Source organism: Rattus norvegicus, chromosome 2, assembly GCF_036323735.1.
Source record: "Rattus norvegicus strain BN/NHsdMcwi chromosome 2, GRCr8, whole genome shotgun sequence".
NCBI classification, from domain to species: domain Eukaryota; kingdom Metazoa; phylum Chordata; class Mammalia; order Rodentia; family Muridae; genus Rattus; species Rattus norvegicus.
Window position 1 is genome coordinate 83389309 of NC_086020.1, and position 23468 is coordinate 83412776.

Genomic DNA, 23468 nt, shown 5'->3' on the forward strand with positions numbered 1-23468 from the left:
CAAAGTAAATGTCCTCATAGTGATTGTGCATGACAGTGGCAGGAATAGCAAATACCTCATCAGCTCCCACGCATAGGAAAGATGATATTTCCATTTTAATGTGTCAATTTGACATTAGATGTAAATATTTTTGAGAGACAGATAAAAACAGTGGCCTGACATCATCTTGAAAAGACCTCAGGAAAGAACAAAAAAGGAGATTCAGTTTGAAAACAGTGGAACTGATTTTATAACTCCTGTGAAATCTCAAAGCAACCTAGACATGTTGAAAAGGTACAAAGACTCTGGGAAAAGCCTCATCAGCTCCTTACCTGCCTTGCTGTCCGATGGCTGCCCCCTACTCCATACACACACGCACACACACACACACACACACACACACACACACACACACACACACACGCATGCACCTACTATCTCCCTAGTGCATTTGTCCCTGTCACAGCTTTCTGAGAAAGAGGGACATGAAACCTTTAGGGACTTACTTTACAGAAAGGAGAAGAGCCCAGCACAGGATGCTGCAGTACTAATTATGCATCTCAAGCCCTCCTTTCCACAACCACCCCCAATTATACACTCTGCCTTTCTTTCCCTCTACTCTGGAAAACGACTTGGCTGCTAAATGTATTACTAATTTCTTAAAGTTAATCTGAACACATCCTGAATGCTCTCTGCTAGAACAATACGAAACTAATTGTCTGAGCTTCCTTATAAAGTATTCTCCACTGGATTTTAGTTTAACCTCTGCTGGAGAGCGAACCCAGGGCCTTATGCACACCAAGCAGGCACTGAACCAGAGCCACACACCAAGCTCAGGTTTTAGACTTGAACAGTGTCCGTGTGTGGGATGTGTGTGCCTTCCCTTTGATGTAGGTTAGCAGTGCACACTCAGCCAGTGCATTGTCAGTATTTTCAGCTTACTTCTGGAACAGCATGTGAATTGATGTTTGCCTAGATACCATTAACTATATTGGGTCAGATTAATTGACAGATTAATTTTGTTTTATTCTTTCAAACCCCTATTTTTTTCTTATGTGTGTAATGTTCCCCCCTGCCTAGACCTGGTTAACCGTTTTTGTGAGCAGGTCCTCAATTTTTTACTTTGTCCCTACTTTCCTGTCCTAGCCCCATCCTCCCCTGGTGTCGACTCCGTCCCCTTGCAGCGCACAGGCAGCCAACACGGGCCACAGAATGCCGCAGCAGCCACCTTCCAGAGGGCCAGCTATGCTGCTGGCCCAGCCTCCAACTACGCAGACCCCTACAGACAGCTGCAGTATTGTGCCTCCGCTGACTCTCCGTACAGCAAATCTGGCCCTGCCCTCCCACCCGAAGGCACCTTGGCCAGATCCCCGTCCATTGACAGCATTCAGAAAGACCCCAGGTGGGTAAAACCATATTTCTTTACTTGGAGATGTATAAAGCGGTTTCGTAACCTAGTTTCGTCTTGGTACTCTGTGTGAGCTGTTACTGCCTGCTTCTTATTGGCTGAGAAAGAAAAGGTTGGCTCTTCTTTGGCTTTATGATTTTTTGTTTGACATGAAATATGGACATATAGGATGGGCCCCTAATATCTCCTATGGGTACTACATAAAAAACTGTTACAAGAATAGCTTTGGGTGCTATTATTTATGGGTGAGGCCATCAAATTTGATTGGGAAGTTTCTTCAGTGAAGTGAGAGCAGAGGGCGGGAGCTGGGCAAAGTCCTCACCTTCCATGTCCTGGTCCACGTGTTCTCCTGTCTGAGAGAAAGAGTTGATGGCCATTCCCTGCCTTTTTCTTTATCAGGATATAAAGCACTCCCATCAAAAGTTACTCTAAAATTTGAAAAGTCAGAAATTCAGTAGCAGTTTTACTCTTTAAGTCTGGAGATATTAGGGTGGGCTGTTTAGGGAATGGTAAGACATTCTCTGTGGATTGTTAAAAAAACAGTTCTGTAATGTGAATGTACCATTTCTGAAGTTGGGCCTGACTCCCTGTGAATCTATGTAGAAACTGCCCCATTTATGCACACATGCAGATATGTAGGCACTCTCTCTCTCTCTCTCTCTCTCTCTCTCTCTCTCTCTCTCTCTCCCTCTCCCTCTCCCTCTCCCTCTCCCTCTCCCTCTCCCTCTCCCTCTCCCTCTCCCTCTCCCTCTCCCTCTCCCTCTCTCTCTCTCTTAACCCACATCTGTCACAACACCCTGGATGGGCCAAGAATGTGGTATTTGTTCAGGGCAGCACTTGAATGTGATAAGTTTGAAATTCATCTGCAGGCCTTTCCCTGACAGAGCACACAGCTTCTCATGTACGGTGTCTGGAATTTGCATGGTTTTTCTTAAAAAAAGAAATTGTTTCTTCAAACATGAAAGGCACATGGAATGTACCTTGAGATGGCCATCTCGGTACAAATGAAGCCAATGTGGATGACGCTTGCTGAGTGTTGTGTTCGTTACCGTGTGCACTGTAAAGCAGGATTGTACGAAGGGCTCAGCCTCCGACTGCAGGAGACTAAAAGCATGGCTCGTCCTAGGTGCTCAGTTCTGGTGTCTGCATTTGCAAGCCTTCACTGCAGTCAAAAGGCTTTGAACTAAAACCTGCCCTTGATTTTTAAAGCATGGTTGGAACATTCTTAAAAACTATTTTATCATTTTTTATTTGGAAATAAGTAAAAATATATGGAAGTTTTTTTTAAATGTGAAAACAGAAGAAGTAGTCACATAGAAGGCTCTGCTGGAGTTGACATTGTTTGATTTTAACATTGTATATTTAACTTGTAGATATATGTGTGTTTATATACTATATAATATTATATATATATTATATACATTCTAATCAACCTCCTGTTGCTATAATGAGACAGAGAACAAAGGGAGCTTGTGAAAGAAAAAGTTAACTTGCTTACATTTTTCAGTCATATATCACTGGAGAAGTCAGGGCAGGAACCCAGGAGGACCATGAAGCAGAGACCGTAGTAGAGTGCTGCTTCCTGGCTCCCTGCTTCTTCACAGGTTAGGGACTGGGTAACTTCATTACCCAGCACAGAACCACGATCTAAGGATGGTGCCACCCATGGTAAGATAGGCCTATGCCAATTAATAATCTGGACAGTTCCCCAGAGTCATGCCCACAGAACAATCTGATAAAGACAGTTACTGATCTGAGAAACTTTCACTCAGATGACTCTTAGCTGTGTCAGATTGATCGAAAGATCCACTATGCTTTCTGCTGATGCCGGTGCCACTCTGTAAGCAAGGCTGTCTCCTAACTCACTATGTTTTCCAAGTTAGCCTCAACCTCATGGTCCTCTGCCACGGCCTCCTGAGTGCAAAGATTATAACACATGCAGTCTCATGAGGGTGAGATTTTTATCTGTGATAAAAATCATGTAAATGCTCACGTTAAAGAAATCTGACGTACTAAGAAATTACGTTTATATTTCTCTGGATGCAGTCTAGCCTTTGTGTTTCATACCGTGTGTTAAAAGCATTTTATTTTATTAAACCTGTATAGGTTTGTTTCTTTCTGTATGTTGCCACAGCTCTGACAAGTTATGGATTATGTCATTGTATTTATGGAGTGCCTGCTGTAAACCTGGGAGAGGACACCAAGAAGAAAGGGTAGAATGAATAAGAAAGTCTTGGCCACTAGACTTTATTAGTACATGGAAAATTTGTATGTGAATGAGTGCTGGGTGGATTACAAGTTTATCTTTATTTTCAACAATGATACATACTGGCCTTAAGTGAGTGTGTAAATTCTGACAAGTCCCAGCATGCTAAGCACAGACATACAGACAAAAAAAGAAATAGGGAATCTGGTAAGGGCCAGTACAGATTAGTTTGTCTCAATATAAAAGACAAATGAACCCAGGGATCTCTGGAAAGAAGAATAAAATATAATAACGTCTCTGCGCAGGGCTTCCTTAAAGCAAAAGACTCTTATTGTCACTGTTATGGATTCAAGAACCGTGTGACTCCAAGTCCAAAACATTAACTTTGTGGAGACATTTTTTTATATTTCCCTCAACTGAAAATGCCTGGCTGCTTCTGGTGCACACTAGAACTCTGTCTGCTAGAACAGAGACATGAAACTTTCAGGGCTCAGGAGTATCCAGTTCGTCACGAGAAGCTGTTGGCTAGAATCTTCTGAGCCTCTCCACTCTTTTCCTGCTATTCTTATCCATAGTATTCATTAGAGGAGAAGCAATGTTCAGTTTGCAGCCTGCAGCCCTATGAGCGGAGGAGAGCTATGAGCTCTACCCGGTACCCGAGTCCATAAGCTTGCTGGTGCCATCATGAGAGCATTTTGTGAGCTTTGGGTTGCATTTACTGGTATGATTAGTTTTGCATCTTCTCTGGCTTTCTCAGGGGTGTGGTCAATAGTTCTGGGCAGCTGTGTAGCGGCAGGGAGCACACGGAAGTGGTTCACGAAATAGCTCCAGCTATTTTGACACGTGTGGTTTTTCTTACACTTACTCAGTTTTTCCAGCATCTGACACTTTGATCTTAACAGAGACCAGCTTCTTTTTCATTAAAGAGCTAGATAGTATTTTTCATTAAGAAGATTCCAGGCAAATATTGACTCTTCACATAAGAAGTTGAAGTCAAGAGAGTCTTATTTGCTCTCTGTACTATGTTCCTGAAGGTTTGGAATTTCCTTCTTGAGAGTAGTGTCGTCAATCACACAGATGTTGCAATGTTTTGGTCTTTTTCTGATTTTAACTGTAGACTCTCACAAGTGTGCGTGCGTGTGTGTGTGTGTGTGTGTGTGTGTGTGTGTGTGTGTGTGTGATGTTGGCACACATGGAAACACACATGCCAGTGTATACAGAGCAGCCACACACTGGATGCCCTGGTATGTTGTCTCTACCTTATTTCTCTGAGATAGGATCTTGTACTGAGCTGGGTCTAGGCTGGCAGCCAGCAACCCCCAGCCATCCTCCTATGTCTACCTCTCTCCTAATAGGGCTCCCAATCCAGGACCTCCTAGGGCTGAGTGAGTTTCTAGACATTTATAGAGTTTTTGTGGCTTTTCATGTGAGTCTTAGAAATTTGAATATAGCTACTCACACTTGCACAGCAAGTGTCTTTATCGAAGAAACCATCTCTTCAGTGCCAAAAACAATCTCATTTATAGAAGCAACTTTGTTTTGTTTTTGTTTTTTATATAGAGATATGCTCACGGTAGCATGTTTTTTAAGGAAGACATGTGCCCAAATAAGCAGCTGCACTTTATTGTATATTCCTATTCTTTGGAGTTGTTTTAAGTTGAAAATTTATAAATAATATAACATAGACACTTTTAGGAAAGTATATATTTATGACTACTATGTTATTTGCTATTTTGAGATATTATGAAAATTATTTTATGTGAGATATTATATTGGCTCAAACATTTTTATTTATATTTTGTCCATGAGTCAACTTCAGTAAATCAATACATATCACACACATTGATATATATTTGACCTTCAGGGAAAAAAAACAGAATTCTAAAATGCCTCTAGAATGGTAGAGGTTATAATGTTTTATTTTTTTAAATCTTAACCCGTAAGCAGTATTACTGTGTAATTTACATTATTATATAGCTTAAAATTGCTTTGCTGGGATGTTTGCAACTAAGTATGTGTAACATTCCCATGGCCTGCTTCTCTTGGGTGAATCTCTGCAGAGTCTAATACTCATTTTCAACACCCAGTTATCACTCCCTACCTCGACCTTCCAAGTTTGAAAGTCATTCTTCATTTCAGCCAGTAGGACACTATCTCTGTCTTAACCAGACTTTCAGCTGACCTTTCAAACTGAGCCATTCTCTGAGTCCTTGTAGGATATGCCAGACCCAATGATATTGGTGATTTTGATGGCTGTTGTTGTTGTTGTTTTATGGGCTTTATTTTGTATATGTCTCATGTAGCCCAGGCTATCCTCAAGCCTTCCATGTAGCTGGAGATGACCTCGAGCTTCCCCTACCACTGCCCCTGTACGGAGATGACAGGTAGTCACTGCTGTGCTCTGTTTCAAGCAATGCTGAGAATCAAATCTGGGGCCTCATGTATGCTAGACCAGCGCTCTCCCAGCTGAACTGCATCTCCAGCCTAATTACTGTGAAGACAGTAATAACTGTTGAAACGAAGTCTGTGTCTCTTATAGGTACACTCTCTGGTCTTGTCTCTTGTCTTTGGAGTTATAGGAGTATGTGACAATTCCCTCTTCAAAGAACAATTTCGAAGACAGTTACTTCATCACCACCCTCTACACAATGGCCAGAGCTTCTGTACCCCTTCTAGCAGCTACCAGCCTCTCACCATCCTGTCTGCCTTTCTTATCTGCCCAGCAGCTCAGCATTATTTGTAGAAGGGACCACCTGCATTTATTGTGTTTTTTCCTGCTGGTTAAGTGACAGTAATGTTAATGAGTAACAACCATGATAACCAAGATTAATTGGTAATAGGGCTCATGTCTAGTGTTAAGCATTCTATACCCTTTATTTAGTATGATCATTCTAAGGGCTCTGTGGTATGATAATGACTCCCTCTTTAATTACCAGTTGACAGTCCTGTTAAAGATGCTCCTGGCCACGACTGCCCATCTGTCATCATCCTTAACCATATAATGCTATGCATTCTGCAGATCCAGCTTCCGTATAACCAACATGCAATATAATGTCAGCAATGACGCTTCATTGCACATATTAGAAATGTAATTGTTTATCCTCCAAGCACTTCTGAGCATGGGACTGAAGTGGCTTGAAGTTTCAGAGTTCTGACTCGTATTCATTCAAGATCCCTCTACTACTGGGTGAGACCATTGGATTTAATGTCACCGACTGTGTATGTGATGAGTTTTCATTGATAATATAATTAATGTGGGGAGCTATCCAACTGATTTTTTTTTAGTCAAGGAAAAGATAATGTACTCCTGAAACAGAACAAAGAAGAGATAGATCAGGCATTAGGTAGAAAGGTTAGAGAAAAGTTCTGAAATACTTTCTATCTGCCCACTTTGTTATTCCACCACAAGTGAAGATGTGAATCTCCCTTATTCTACCACACACAACCTGCTCTGGTGTGCCACTCGATGTCATAAGCCACATTTCTTTACCATCTTGCATTGGACATTTAATTGCCCACAAAAACGGAACACTCAATTATTTGTCACTACCAGACAGGCGGCAGCTGACTGTCAGTTGCTAACCAGTGACAATGAATTCCCTTTGCCTCTTGAAAAGCTCTGCAGCAAATTAAGGTCATTAATTTGGAGGTTCTGACCTTGGCAGAAAGAAGAGTAGCATGCGAGGTCAGAAGAACAGAACTTTCCAGGGTGAGGTTCCACTGTGCGTGGCAAGACTCGGAAAGTCCAGTAACTGAAGAAATCGTCCACCTACTGAGCATTTGAATGAGCTGCACTAGGTGTGCGCGTCAGGTAATGAATGTGTTAGGGAGACTAAGTACATACACACACATACACACATCCACACACACACATGTAAATGAAGGAGAAAAGAGTAAGAAAAGGCATCAGGAACAGCAGTGAAGCACAGTGCCATAAATGAGGTGTTAATGGGAGGAAAGAGAGAGCGTTCACATATCCTTGCTGAATCATCTTCTCAATTTCCTAAGACACTTCCACATGTGCTTTTTTCTTTTCCCATGGCTGTTGTTTAAACTTCCATATTGGAGCTGAGATAGTAGCTTGGGAGCCCCTTGAGACATAGGACACCACATTGAAGACTCTCACGCTGAGATAACTGGGTCATTTGTAAGAAGCCCTGACGTTCAGCTTTCAGACTTCCCCACGCAGCTGCTGCGTACTAAAGGGTGCTGTTAGAGGTGGGTCTCCTGACTTTCAAAGTTAGCCCGGTGGCTCCCAGTATCTTTTGACTCCACACAGCAGTTCACTTTTGAAAGCTCTGTGGGTACCAACAGAGAGTGGAGTGGCCACTCTTACATTGCACAGAAGCATCCCCAATCGCTTAAGACACCCGGAAGAGAGACAGGAAATGACTTTGAATGTAGGACAGGTGTTTCAGTAGAATGAAAGTAGTCTTGCGGGAAAACAAAGTTGGTTAGAGGTAGATGTTTGGAAGCCACTGACTTAAAGGCCACATTGAGGGAGCAATCACTTCTCTGAAGAAGGGAGAGATTATATCCACCGCTGAGACTGTGAAGAAGTTCACCCTGGCCTGCTTTAGCTACAAAGACTGTTTCGAGTGTTCTTGATGAATAAATGAGTAGAAGTAGAACATTTCTTCTTAATATACCTTATGTTCTCCCTAATGGCAATATTTGCTTTTAGTCATTTCCGAAAGAATATATCCATATGAACCATATCATATAAAAGTAACAGTAATGAAGTCGGAGGTAGCAGGCATTCAGCATGGCTCCGGGTAGCACTGCCTTCTGTTGTTTATGTCTTTTGTCACCGTTGTCCACGTTGAATTCAGTGGGTCTGTGTGAATAGCAGAATTATGCAGACGGGAAGTTTGTGGATTGGGAAAGCAGAAAGCAAGTCAGAATTCTAGGGACATACAAGCCGTGCCATGAGCCCAGTTCGAAGGTCTGCTTCCTACTGCCAGTCGAGTCTCTGGATGGTCCAGCTTAGCTCTCAGGCACGGAGGAACAGAGATGATCATCCCTGATGCCCCTTGTCCTGGGTTCCTGTGAAAAGTCACCATGAGGGAATGACTGTAGTGACTGCTGGTTTTAGTCATTGAGTCATTAGGGTGAGTGGTCAGACTGAACTGAGCCACCCTCTCCACCAAGCATCAACCTTTCCTTACAGCATCTATCCTGAAACCCTTTGCCCTCTGCTATTGAAAAGTCAAGAGATTGGCACGACTGATAGGTTCACCAAAACACAAATGAATAAACCAAATATGGAAAGAGTATGCAGATGGTCTTCAATATTGATATGGAATGAAGAAGTATAGATACATTATAATATGGATTATAACCTCAGGACATTCTTAGTGAAATAAGCCGGGTATAAGATAGAAGATTGTTAGGTAGACAACCGTAAGGCAGCTAAAGTAGCAAATTTACAGAGCCATAAGGTAGGATGCTGGTGACTAGGGGGTGTGTCAGAATGATAGTGAATGTCTAATGACCAGCAGCTCTATGTTTGGGATGAGGACTTACTAGAATAGTGTTATGAAGGGTTTCCACAGAACTTGTAAATGTGCTTAATAGCACTGGCTTTGAAATAACTAGAATGGTAAGATCTCTGTATATTCTATAATGACAAAAAGGTAATTAAGGGGTCTGGTAGGATATAGCTCAGCCAGGAAAGTGCTAGGTATAGAACCGTGAGGTGCTGAGCTCTTATACACAAAACCTCTGTGTAAAGCCAGATATCCCAGTGGTGGGATGTCCTGGCACTGGGAAGGCAGGCAGGGAGATTCTTGGGGCTTGCTAACAAATTAGCCTAGCCAAATTGGTGAGTACTAGATTAGGTGAAAGATTTTATTGTTAAGAAAAAAGGGCACACAACAAGAGATGGCTCAGTGGTTAAGAAAGCTTTTTTTAGCAGGCTGGAGAGATGGTTCAGTGATTAAGAGCACTGACTGCTCTTCCAGAGGTCCTGAGTTCAATTCCCAGCAACCACATCGTGACTTACAATCATCTCTAATGGGATCTGATGCACTTTTCTAGTGTGTGTCTGAAGACAGCTGCAGTGTACGCATAGAAATAAAAATAAATAAATCATCCTTTTTAAAAAAAAGAATGTTTACTGGCTTTCTGGATATAAGCTCCATTTCTGACACCCACATCATACAGTTCACAATCCTCTTTAATTTCAGTTCCAGGGGATTCAGTATCCACTGGTGTCCATGAGCATTTATACTCACAAAGTGCACATAAAATTATATAAGCACCAAGTGTACACACACACACACACACACACACACACACACACACACACACACTCGAATGAATGACTAAAGCGTCAAGGAGTAGACAGACCCCTAATGTCAACCTGTTGCCTCCACATGTACCCACATACCTGTTCATATACATGTATACAGACAGGGCCTGACATGAACCCACATACCTGTGCACATATGCGCATACACATGCATATGTACACAGGACCTGACATGTACACACAAATGTGCACACATATGTACACACATGCATACACACAGGACCTGGCATGTACCTACATACCTGTATACATATGTGCACACATATGCGCACACACACACACACACACACACACACACACACACACACAGTAATGGGCAACAAAATGCTGGCCAGGCACTACTCCTTATACATAGAGGCCTACACAGGAGCAGCTTAAGGAAGCCAGGGAGAGAATGAGTCATGCAGTGGATCCTGGCTGTATCAGTTTCCAAGCTGTGCCTTCTGCCACCTCATAGGAAATGGTAAAAGCCACTTCTGTGGAGGTTACCACAGCATTTTTGCTTTGCACTACTCCTCAAATAGGCCACTAAATTCCATAAATATATTACAATAATATATTTCCTAATTATGGTTGCCATAATACCATGCTAAAGAATGAACATAAAGTAGCTCTTTAAATCTGATGCCATATTTTTCTAGAGAACAAAAGCATTTGTTCACGCCACTTGGGAATTATTTGTACCACGAGAGAGCATCTTTATCACAATCAGTTTTAGCTGTTTTATTCTTTTACTCAGCAAAGATTTCCTGAGCAAAGGGTCAGGCACTGTTTTGGATACTGAAAAACACTTACATCGGGCAAATGAGGTGGCAAAAAGAGTGACTAGGAAAGACCCAGGAAACGGTCATGCCTAAACTCATACAGACTTTGAGTCGAATGTAAATGAAGAGTTCACTTTTACATTTTTATTTAAAATCACCCTTAGTCACTGCTGATGCCAAGCAGCACGTGATTCTCCTCAATAACTTCAGTCCTCATGCTGCCTGCTGGCTTCGGAGCCACAGTTCCAGCTCCTGACTCCAAACTCAGTTCATTTCCACTCATACCATGGACACGACACCAAGTCACCTCGAAAGCCCCCAATCGTGAAGCTTTCAGCCAACCTCAGGGAATCCAGTAGAAAAGCGTCTTGTTCTCCCAAGGGCCATCAGGACATACTGCCTCTTCACAAAGACGTTGCCGTGGCTCCAGCCAGGCCCGGTGTTACTAGAGAACATCACACTAACATAGATGCAGTTGGAGGCTGTACAGCACTTCTGCCTTTGAAGATGACGTGTCGTGATGCCTGGGTGTCTTGTAAGTTGGTGTGTTTCCATCAGTGCCTCATACTGCGCTCATTGCCCTCTGATCAGAGGATGACTGAAACATTTAACAGGGTTAGGGTTGTCATGAATCGGAAGGAAAGTGACAGAAAATGACAGTGTCAGCATTGCAGATGGAGCTTTAGCAGCACAAATACTGTGTGTCTGCGAAGTAATGTGTACAATCCCTTGGTGGATACATTTACACAAATATCCACAGACACTTAAAACATGTTCAGATACATAAATGCAGCCATCACACACACACACACACACACACACACACACACGATCTACATCTGTCTAGGTGCCTTTAAACGTAACTCTCACCCCAAGGGCAAGACACCAATTCGTCCGAAAGACTACATTTGCATTCTTCAAAAGCAGTGCAATTCCAGTCTTATTACTGACATCATTGGTTACTAAAAATGGAGGCAAACCGGGCAGTGCAGAAGAACCCCGTCAGCTCCCGGGCCGGTACTATGCACTTGCCATTCCGTCCCATGCTCCAGGCTGAAGCCCCTGTGTGTAATGTGCTGCATTGGCTCATTCTGCACAGCGCACACTCACAAGTTGCAGGGAATGAGAATGCACTGTGGCAAGCTCAGTCAATAGGAGCTTGTTGTAAGTTTCCAGAGAGGCATGAAAGAGGCAGGAAGTGGGCTCAGCAGCCTCAGCCAGGAGGGCCTCATTGAAAACCAGTTCACAGGCTCAGATACAATAGACGCTTTTGGACCCCAGGCAGGATCTCTGAGAATGGCACTGTGGACGGAATGAAACTGCCCTGGGCCTCACTGCAGCCTGTGGTGAGAGGTCTAGGCCCCCCTGCCCTGCTCTGCCACCTTGCCACTCACCCTCACCTCCCACTGCTCTTGCCTTGGCTCTACTCACTGGGGCAATTAGGACAAAGATTGGGCTATGCCTTGGGCCTCCACTCCTCCTATGTGCAGAACTCTCCAGCACCCAGAGTTTAGCCTTGTTCAAGACCTATGATATGGACACAACACCATCTTCTAAATTTCTATGATGATGTCTTAACCGCTAGATTCACAACGTGTAGGTAGCAACAGTCTCCAAGCAGCTTGAGGCCCTCATCCCATAGGACTGATGTGCAAGACTGTATGCAGACAGTGGGAATCCAGCCATGTGCGAATTGAGGAGAGAGGCCTCAGAAAAAGGAAAACCTGCCAGCACCTTGACCTTGGGCCCCAGTTTCCATAGCAGTGGGAAAATTACTGTTAAGTTGTGAATGGTGTGCAGAATGCAGCATTTCATTGCCACAGTCTAAGCTGCAATAGGACCTTCAGAAGCAGCCATGACATTGCGTAGCTCGACAGAGGCTTTTCAGAGCTCGTACCCTCTGCCTGGTGCTTAGCAGAGGTCTCTCTGGCAACGTGAATGTGAAAGTCTCCAGCTGTGGTGGGACTCTGTCGGAAGCTACAGAGCTGTGTCCTTCAGGAGCAAAGTAGAGCGAACTGTGGTTGTGGCATCGTCTCTAGGAAGGCCAAAGGCAGGGCAGTCTATCAGGCCCAACACTTTCCATATAGACATGGCTTTCTTTAGGATTAATGAAATACAAATTTAAAGTTCAAGGTGCAGGTCAACGTAGATCCGTTTATCAGCTTTACGAAATTTGAAAATGAATATATAAAATGAGACTTGAAAACAGGCAGTTCTATAATTTTCCATATGTATGCCTATATATGTGTGTGAGTCTGCGTGTAAATGATCCTGATAGTCATAGAACTGGCCTGCCCAGTGACAGAAGTGAACTGACTTCTGGAAATTAATAATCGTTTCATTACTTAAAATTTAAAATCTCTGAAAAACGATTAGGTCCACCATAGTTTGAATTTTGCATAAAAGCATGCTAATTTACTCAAGCAAGTTCTACGTGAGAAGAACTCACTAGCATCTAGAGGCTTGCTCTCCAATGTGTGGACCTGAGCCTAGGTACTGGTGGGAGATTTAGAATCCCAGACCCGACTCCATGCCTTAGACACCGTGATCTACATTTTAACCAGACCCCAAAATGAGAGCTGTGCATGTGGTTGCCATCGTCACCAACTCCATCAAAACACCTCTCAGCCACCACATCCAGTTTATTGCAGGGATCAGACAATGGCATTCAGGTGTCACTCTGACTGGACCTGGTATTCTATTTATTCTGTGCCAGAATAAAGTATTAGGATTATTTTATTTTTATAGACTTAGAGTGTTTCTTAAGTGATATAATGTATGAATTTGAGAAGCCAGGTGTTTATATTATGATCCACAAAATGTAAAATCACCACTTAAAATCAGATTATAGATTTTTAAAGGCATTTTTACCTACTAAAATTATCCTTGCCTTTCAAAGGTTTCTGTGTTCCCATCTCCCTTTCCCTAGCCAAATCCTTTAAATGTCTCACTTTTCTCTGGTTGAACCGTTCTCAGTTTGATGAGGCAGCTTTGAACTCTTTATCTCAGGATTACCTATCCTCACTAGAGCCTTATTTCTATAATGCTTTGTTTCATTTGTCCTCATGCTATGCCCTTGCTGGCCATCAGTCCCAGTGAAATGACCTCATCCAGTCTCCTCTGATTGCATCTCAGCAGTAGCAGCCCTCCCCACTCTGAGATCACTCAGTCTGGTCATGGACACTTCCTGCGTTGCCGGTCCTCACCCTCCGGGTGAAGCATTTTATCTGTCTTCCATCAGAGAGCTGCTCCTCAGGAAGTTCAGTCATGAATACCTTATCAGCATAGAAGACCATTCAAGTCAATGTCTTCAGCCAAGTCTATCTATCACATTGCAGTGGACAATCTCTTGTTAGGATTGCAGAATCCCGTATCTACCCCCAGGCCTACAGACCAAAATCTGTAGGATCACCTAACATCGACTCATTTTACATTAAAGCTTAAGAAGCTTCTATTGAAAAATCGGTATTGCTCACTCCTCCAGAGTTATCAATAGAACGTAGCAACATTTCATATATCTTGTTATGGTGGTGAGTACCTTTGAATTGGGGTTCAACTCTTAGGGATTGAGGGTGAAGGGCCAACAGCTGATCTTAACGTTTGTAAGGGAAGAGAGAAAAGAAAATGCCCCTAGAAGGAAGCAGCCATGTGAGCTGTGTTATGAGACTAGGTGTTCTTAGAGATTAGCAAAAGGAGATGCTTGTAGATGAATAGTTCTCAGGCTGAGGTAATGTATCCGAGAGTAAGGAGACTCCTCAAGTTCCAGAGCTGACCCGAGTCTTCATTCCACAAAGGAGCCTTCCAAGCCCCCTTCACCATTTTCCTGCACCTTCTTCACAAACAATGAACAATCTTTCCCGCCTGTTATCCACCCACTTTACATCAACAGCACTTCACAAACTTACATGTAGAGAAAACAAAACTAGGAATATGGGTGGATAGCCAACCTGTCCCACTGTTGAGCATTCATTTGCAGAAATAAAACCATCTCAGCAAAAGTTGTATTTTCTAAACAATTGTACAATTTGTTTCATAATTATGCACGAAAATATTATGTCTTAGTACCCATTTTTGTCCAACTGTATACTACTACTCATCATAATCACTTCACTCAGAAATTAAAAATTAGACCTTTAGTGTCAGAAGAAATGAATTAGACAGTTATATTTATGGGTTTGTATAATTTAATGGATTATCAGAAAATAGTTTTGATCATTTCAGAGGGATAAAAACACGGAGGTCCCTTTAACATGTGGAAATGCATCATAATCTACATTTTACTGGGTCAAGTTCTGACTCTTTCATTAGACCCATAAAGGAAAATAAAACTTTGAAGGCTTCCATTAGGCTCCACCTTTGAGCCAGTTTCTCAGAAATAAGAAAAGAAACAGTCTCGGCCCCTTTCAAACCCCAGTTCAGGCAAAAAGGGGTCAGTCCTTTAGCTGCAGACTTTGATTTCCATTTAAGGCTTTTTACTCTTTAGAAAAACAGAATAATGTGTTGGGTTGAAAGCTGGGGGAAAAAATGAAACTTGGCCTTGAGGATTTTGAGAAATCAGTACCCATTCCTTAGCAGATTTCAGGAGTAAGTCTCAAAACAAACGAGTTCTTTCAATTAATACACAACCAATGAAGATGTTTGGAGTGCCTTAGAAACAATGGCCGACTATACACTCTCCCAACCTGGTACTCTTCACTTCAATGACACACTGTCGCGGCAGTGGCTGCCCTCACATGGAGAGGACTTGGGCATTTCATCTTTTTAAGAAAGCCAGAATTCTCCACTGCCAGTAACCTGAGGTGCCCCGGCCTTGTGGAAATAGATACCATCTAGTGCCCCATTATTATTTGCTAAAGTGAAGTAGCCACGGGAGATGCTTTCAGATACCTCCCAGATTCCTTGTCCAGTCAGACACCGGCCTTTCTGACAGTTATTGTAGCTAATGGGGAAAGTTCCTTTGGTAATTTTTAACAAGAAATAACTGGGCCTGTCTGTGATCATAGACTCAAAGCCTTAAGGTTTGCCTTGCTGTTCCAGTGTTAGCAGTGGGGAATAGACACCTAGGAATGTGTTCTGTTGCATAGGGTATGAGGTGAGGGGGACATAGTCAATATTATTGTTTCGGTTCCATCGGTGTTTGTCATGTAAATTTGACGAAAAGATTACCAGGATCTGCTTAGAATTCCCTTATACCTAGACTCAAGTTCAGATATTCCAAGTTCTAACATGGTCTGGCGACAACCCAGACCATGTTAGAGCACATCTAAGGCAGTGGATCTCAGCATCTCAAACGTCTCAAACATTTGAGCCTTTTCTAGAACAAACTGTATGAGGTAGTTGGAAGATAACCAGTCCCCTAGGATACTCTCATGACGAGTTTCCCACAAAGCAAAAGTACGATAGGTTCAGGAAGGAACTAGGCACCCAGCATAAAAGACACAGATGTAAAGGGAAGGCCCTCTGGAGAATCCAGTTTTCAACTTGACATTCTTCTGAGTTTCGACCTTTTGAGGTGGTGGAGAAACAGATATCACACTTCCAATCGAGGCCCCAAGGGGGAGAAAATGAGGGTGAGCTTTATGAAGTTCCTATCAGTCTCAGGACCAGACATGAGAGGGATGCGTGTCAGTCAACATCCATATTCACAATCTCTAGGGAAGAATCACGAGGAACCGCATTTGTATGCATACGAGCACATACTGTAGGGTTAGTTCTCTCATTTCTTTAACGTGCATGAGTCTGCTGGTAAGTGCTCCAAGTGTTTCCTCCTCTATTAAGTCCGCACTTTGCCTCTCTTAATCGTATCACAAGCCCAGATTACGTCATTTCAAGGTGACATGGGTTGATAAGGCTATAATATGGGATGGCTTTGCAATAATCATGGGGATCTCCTAAGCAATACAGTGTGCACAGCAAAGTTGTACTGTGTTTCTCATCCAGAGGTTGGGCAGTGATCCTTTAAACTCTGTCCATATGCTACTATCACCTGGGAGATGTATGCAGCTATAACTAGGGTACTGGGTCATTAGCCATAGCGCAGTTCTCCAGAGTGCAGCATTGCTTTGACCTAATGACTTTCATTCCTGATACACCTAACGTGACACAAATGGAAAGTGAAATTCCTTTTCAGTGTAACAGCATACGTTTCTTTTCCTTAAATTTTTTCTATTGTTTTGTAAACTACTATCCATTTCACATTGGTTTTTCTAAGAGCTGAAACTGTTTTGATTCTCTGTCTCTTGGTGACAGATTCATTATCGGTTTGGTTGTATGTCGCATACTTTTGGGAAGAAGATAAAGCTATTATCTAAAGTATTAGAGTGTGCTGAGCTCTGCATGTATTCAAGAAAAAGAAGAATGAGAGGTGTAAGTTTTGAATTTGTAAAAACATAATTTGTAGTACACTCGTTTTGAAAGCCATCTTCATGCTTATCAAACTGAAGAACAGGTTACATAAATCAATGTTGAGTTCCGTTAGCCCATTCTTGGGAATTGGTGTCATGTTAATAATGTTGAATATTAAACAGTTCTTGTTTTCAGTGTTGCTCTAACTCATTTTCCTTCTCCTGCTCAACTGATTAGATGCTTAGTATTCCACCTGATTCCCTCACCCACAGAGCCTTTTTGAAAACCATGACATAGTTGCTCGTTTGTCTAAGGGCGCCAATATTTAGATAAACAGAAATCCTAATGGGAAAGGCAAAATTGCAGCTACTGTTTTCTGCATGAAAACGCAAGGTATTAGTTCCCGAGGAACATTACTGTTTCTGCCAAAATCTGTCAACTGGAGCCTTATGAAAACTAACAGATTAAAAAAAAGCTAGATAAAATGATGTATTTGAAATTGATTTAATCTACTTTTGATGGGTGTTGGCCTTAGCACTTGGCCCATGGCAGTTGAATGCAATTAGACAAGTCCTATGAAGCAAACGAGCCTGGATGCAGACCCTGTGGAATGGTCAGAAGCCCTCAGCATCATGCCCAGTGCGGATTCCATTAATATTCTGAGGTGTCAAATCACTGATGGGCACCTCGCCATTTCAACTGAGGCCTAAGAAGCATCCCTAAAAGCCTCATGGAAATCAAGAGCATGGTACCTGTTGCAGAATATCAAATATGACATACCCAGGTATTCAGAATGTATGAAAAATCGAATGCAATTGCAGATTCACTCTACGCTTTGTCACACTTAAAACTTACCAAACAGCCTGGCAATTTTCCATGTACAGTACATCAGTGGTCACAAGGTGGACAGGAAAGACATGTCTGAACAGAAACCTGAAGAACAATTGAGTATGTTCCAACAGAAACCTCGTGCTAAGCGCCAGAGGGAATCCAAAATTCAAAGGCCCCGAGAAACTGCAGCAAGGAAATCTGGGAGTCTGGAAATACCAACCTGGAGAAATGGGGTGAGAGTGGGATCCCAGTTGTGAGGTGTCCTTATTAAGATTGGGTCTGTCACAAATCAGATGGAGAAGTATTCAGAGGATTCTATAGATATGGATATTAGATTTTAAAGGGTCTTTGGGGCTTTGAGTACAATGATGATGAATGCAGATTTGCTAGGGGCAGGGATACCTGGTAGAAGACACTGGAGACCCAGATGGTAAGAAAGTGGTCCAGGCATAAAGTTAGGAGGATGGATGTTAGTCAGAAATCTTCAGATTGGGAATGTACTGAACATGGAATCCACAGAGCCATGTCAAGTATTTCATTCAGAGTTCTCAGAGACAGGTGTGAGATAGCCACAGTCGTGTTGTCCCAAAGAGCTGGGAAGAGTTTATTTCTCAAGATGAGCCATTCCACACTACATCCAAGTTGGGAAGCAGGAGGAGTTCCATGGAAAGGTTGGGGCTTATCCACTTCTATCCAAGTACAGATGTGGACCAGAACCCAGAGCGCAGACAAGGCTGGAAGGAAGACCCAGGCATCCCAATGCTGTGACTCCACATGGGCCAGACACTGCTTTAAGGTTTTGCCCATATTACAGCAGTTTCATGATTCCTAATAAGGTAAGCTTTATTCTTATCCCAATGTGACACTTGAGCAGTCCACTCAAAGCTGGCAAACAGCTTTGAACAGAGAGAATTTGGCAGAGAAAAACTGAAGTGATGCCAACCGTGAAAGCAGAAGGAGATCAAAGAGGGTGCTCAACCGAAGAAAGCAAGGAAAGAAAGCAGGTAGAGGAAGGGCAAACCTGGGTCAGCTGCCGCTGTGCATCCAATCCAAAGGCTGGTATTGAACCACTGCAGGCTGCAGCTTTAGATCTGCGGCGATAAATCTCAGTTTGCCAGACCTACCAGCATAGGAAGGTGAAAAAATAAAAGTTATCAAGTAGAGTGACGTTTAGAAGCCAGTGCAGTGTAGCTTCAGGAATACAGACCATCTTGGTTCGAATCTGATCATCTCCATTTTGGGTGCTGTGATCTTGAACTTATGACCCTTATGTTCCACAGTTGTTCATATCTAATATGGTGATAATAAATACTATGTTTTATTCTTGGTTGTAGAATTGTTGTGTTGCTATGTGCAAAGTGCGTAAAAACAATGCCTGACATGATATAGGAATTTATCATTATCAATAACAGCATGGTTATCAAAGGCATCTCAGGCTATGTTCCTGGGGTGAGCCTAGGGGAAGGTGGATGTGAGTACCTAAAGAGTGTATGTGTGTGTGTGTGTGTGTGTGTGTGTGTGTGTCTGTGTGTCTGTGTGTGTGTCTGTGTGTCTGTGTGTCTGTGTCTGTGTCTCTGTGTGTGTGTCTGTGTGTCTGTTTGTGTTGGTGTGTATGTGTGTCTGTGTGTCTGTGTGTGTTGGTGTGTCTGTGTGTCTGTGTATGTGCTCATGGGCATGTACATGCAGTTGTGTTCTTTCCAGAAACAGATTTGCTAGCATGTTGTTAGCTGCTGAATAAAATGTGGTAGCAGACTTAGTGGCATCCAAGGAAAATGGTGTGATTTCAACTATTTTAACAAGAAAAAGGTCTGAGTGAGTGGGGAAAGGCTCAGTCAGGCTGAATGATCTGAAGAGAATGCCATCTTCTGTTTTTGCACGGGGAGAGAATTTCAAGAATCTCAGGTGAGCCTGAGGAGAGAGAGCTGGAGTCTAGAAACCTGAGAAGCCTCTGTAGGGTCAATATCTGGAGGGTGGCAGGGTGGTGATGCTGCAGGCAGGGTTGAGGGGTGAGTAGTGATGAATGAGAGTGGACGAAGCATAATCAGGTTGCAAAGGCATGGCAATGGAGCATGGCAAAGGAGGACTTAAATGGATAGGAAAGGATCCAGACCTCCATTATACCTGACTATGAGCTCAGGCAGAAGGATAGCCAGGATCTGAAGGGTCACAGACAGTGCACAAATCTGTGGAGTGAGCATACTAAGGAATTCCTTAGAGTTAATAGAGAAAGATCTAGACTCCCTGAGTATTCACAGCCAGGAGCAATAAGCTGAACCAGGAATTCTACCCTGACAGAGACTTCCTTAAGCATCCCATAGACCCTCCATGCATCTTACATTTGTTTCTTAGCAGGCAGACAGCACTTGACGAAACTCCTAAGTCTAGGTCTCTCCAGCTCTGACAGGGCCTTTGATATAAAGAAGCAATATTATACTCCATTTAGTTGTGCACTGGAGATCTGGGACTCTTCAAATATTTGAAAGAGCCTCTTCACATTCCACCTTTGCACAGATCCTCGGGTAACCTTGATAGTAATGTGGCATCCAAAAGTGTGTCAATATAAAGATGGCTTTAAATATACCTATATTTAACAAAAGAAAATAATTTAAGTAGAGAAAATAGCGTACAGAATGGTATAAAGAGTAATTTCGAGTTTATCACAGGCTGCTTAGTTAGGTTTACTATTGCTGTGGTTAAACACCATGACCAAAAACAACTTGGGGAAGGAAGGGTTTATTTCACTCATGGATCTGTAGAACAGTTCATCATCAAAAGCAGTCAGGGCAGGAACTCAAGCAGGGAAGGAACATGAAGGCAGGAGCTGATGCAGAGGCCATGGAAGGGTGCTGCTTACTGGCTTGCTCACCATGGCTTGCTTCATCCTGCCTTCTTAAAGAACCCAAGAACACCAGGTGGTAGGCTGGTTCTACTCACATCAATCTTACAGGCCTGACCATGACTGGATCTTATGAAAACATTTTCTTTCTTTTTTTTTTTATTAACTTGAGTATTTCTTATTTACATTTCGAATGTTATTCCCTTTCCCGGTTTCCGGGCAAACATCCCCCCTAACCTCTCCCCCTCCCCATCTATATGGGTGTTCCCTTCCCCATCCTCCCCCCATTACCGCCCTCCCCCCAACAATTACGTTCACTCGGGGTTCAGTCTTGGCAGGACCAAGGGCTTCCCCTTCCATTGGTGCTCTTACTGGTCCATTCATTGCTACCTATGAGGTTGGAGCCCAGGGTCAGTTCATGTATAGTCTTTGGGTAGTTGCTTAGTCCCTGGAAGCTCTGGTTGGTTGGCATTGTTGTTCATACGGGGTCTCAAACCCCTTAAAGCTCTATGAAAACATTTTCTTAATTGAGGTTTTCTCCTCTCAAATGCCCCCAGCTTGTGTCAAGTTGACATAAAGAATCCAGCACACAGGTGAGAAGTGAAACCATAATGCAGATGCTCAGAACACAAAGAACGCAGCGTCCTTTCTCAGCCCATTCCTCTGGCTAATGGTGCCGCCATCACTACCAATCCACAGTGGTCAGTAAGCAGGGAGTGTAGCCTGCGGTGTTCAGCAGCCAAAGCAATGAGGTGTACACTAAGACAGAATTCACCATCTAGACTGATGCTAATGTGCTATGGGACAGCTGATGTAGTAAATCTCACTTGTGCTCCAGTTTTAGATATGTAAAATCAGGATAAAATGATGGTACTTGCTTCATAGGGTTCTTTTGGGAATCAAAAAGCAAGATGCTCAATGTCTGGATACTTTGTTTTTTGCATGATTGACAATTAATACAGAAACTCATATGTGATCAAAATAATGACTACAGCTGTGAATGCTCAGCCCTAAATGGCACATCTGTATCACCTTCTCAGTGACCAGAGAATATCAGGGAAGAGGAGACAATGATGGAGGAGCTAGAGATTGGGGAGGAATCTTATAAAACACTGTCTACTGGATATGGCATGGCTATCACAGTCTTGAATACACAGGAAACATGGCTGACAAAACAAGGCCTGACTGGATGGAAGGATGGATGGATGGATGGATGGATGGATGGATGGATGGATGGATGATGGATGGATGGATGGGCAGACAGACAGATAAGCAGATAAAGATAGATAGATAGATAGATAGATAGATAGATAGATAGATAGATAGATAGATAGATAGATAGATGATAGACAGGTATGTTAGATAGTATAGATAGGAAGATAGATGATAGGCAGATGATAGCCAGGTGGGTGGATAGATAGTATAGATAGAAAGTGTCTTAGTCAGAGTTTATATTCCTGAACAAAACATCATGACCAAGAAGCAAGTTGAGGAGGAAAGGGTTTATTCAGCTTACATTTCCATATGGTTCTCCATCACCAAAGGAATTCAGGACAGGAACTCACACAGGGAGGCAGAAGCTGATGCAGAGGCCATGAAGGGATGCTGCTTACTGGCTTGCTTTCTCTGGCTTGCTCAGCTTGCTTTCTTATAGAACCAAGGACTACCAGCCCAGGGATGGCACCACCCACAATGGGCCCTTCCACCTTTGATCTCTAATTGAGAAAATGCCTTCCAACTGGATCTCATGGAGGCACTTCCTCAACTGAGGCTCCTTTCTCTGATAACTCCATCTATGTCAAGTTGACACACAAAACCAGCTAGTAAACAAAGATAGATGATAGGCCAGTGATAGGTAAATAGATAGACGATAGATAGATAGGTAGATAGATAGATAGATAGATAGATAGATAGATAGATAGATAGATAAATAGATAGATAGATGATAGAGGATAGGAAAGATGTAAAAGTTGGAGGTGAACTAGTTTAGAAAGAAGATGGTTTGTAGATGTGAAACATTTGAGAGAATAGTAGGTAAATTCATTCACAATATATTGCTTTTCACATATGAAAATGTCAAAATTAAATTAGAAAAGAAAAGGTATTTAGTAAATATTTGACAAGTTAAGTGCTCAACCACTAGCAACTACTGATCCCAGTTTTCAATATTAAGTGGGGGAAAAATCTTTTTATTATTTTGCCTTCCACAAAACCTCTTTTCCCCTACTGTAGTCTAATTGACCCTGGAAATAATGTTACATGTAGAATTCCTGTTAGTAAAGTACCATAAACAAATCATAACTAATCATAACATAGTTTACCTCTTGATATCTTAATCCGGGTAGGGAACGGGGAGAGTTATTCAGTTAGTGGTTGCCCCAAGCACAATGAGAAACTAATTTGTATTCCCTGACTATTTAAGCCTTGTTAAAGTTTTTCCTTTCATGACACTTTTTGCGCTAGAAATGTTTTTGTGACCCAGGATATGAAGCATAGAAGTCAAAAACATTTATTGTTAATAAATTGCAAAGTAATAATTTAAAATCAATTCTCTTGTACATTTAATTTTATTGTTTGTCCAAGACAAAGGCAGTGCAGTACAGTAAAAAGACACATGTGTTATCTTTACATAAAGAAAGTTTAGCTGGGTAGTTAATACTGCAGTATAGAAACATCTTCAACATTTTCTGGATTGATTGATATTTTGATTTTATGAATACCAATGTTGAGAATGCCAGTTTGCATAAATACTCTAAAATGGCAAAGGCATATTTAGGGCCATTTCA

At 42.4% G+C, this 23468-nt stretch overlaps 1 protein-coding gene across 3 annotated transcripts in view; it reads left to right on the forward strand.

The window, feature by feature from the left end:
* The window catches only part of Ctnnd2 (catenin delta 2), an 847941-nt gene that overhangs the window by 509840 nt on the left and 314633 nt on the right, over positions 1–23468 (forward strand). For all 3 annotated transcript variants that reach the window (NM_001271502.2, NM_001415019.1, XM_039101550.2), the window contains one exon: positions 1126–1381. In NM_001271502.2, the coding sequence (NP_001258431.2) occupies positions 1126–1381 (256 nt within the window). The remainder of the gene's footprint in view (positions 1–1125; positions 1382–23468) is intronic.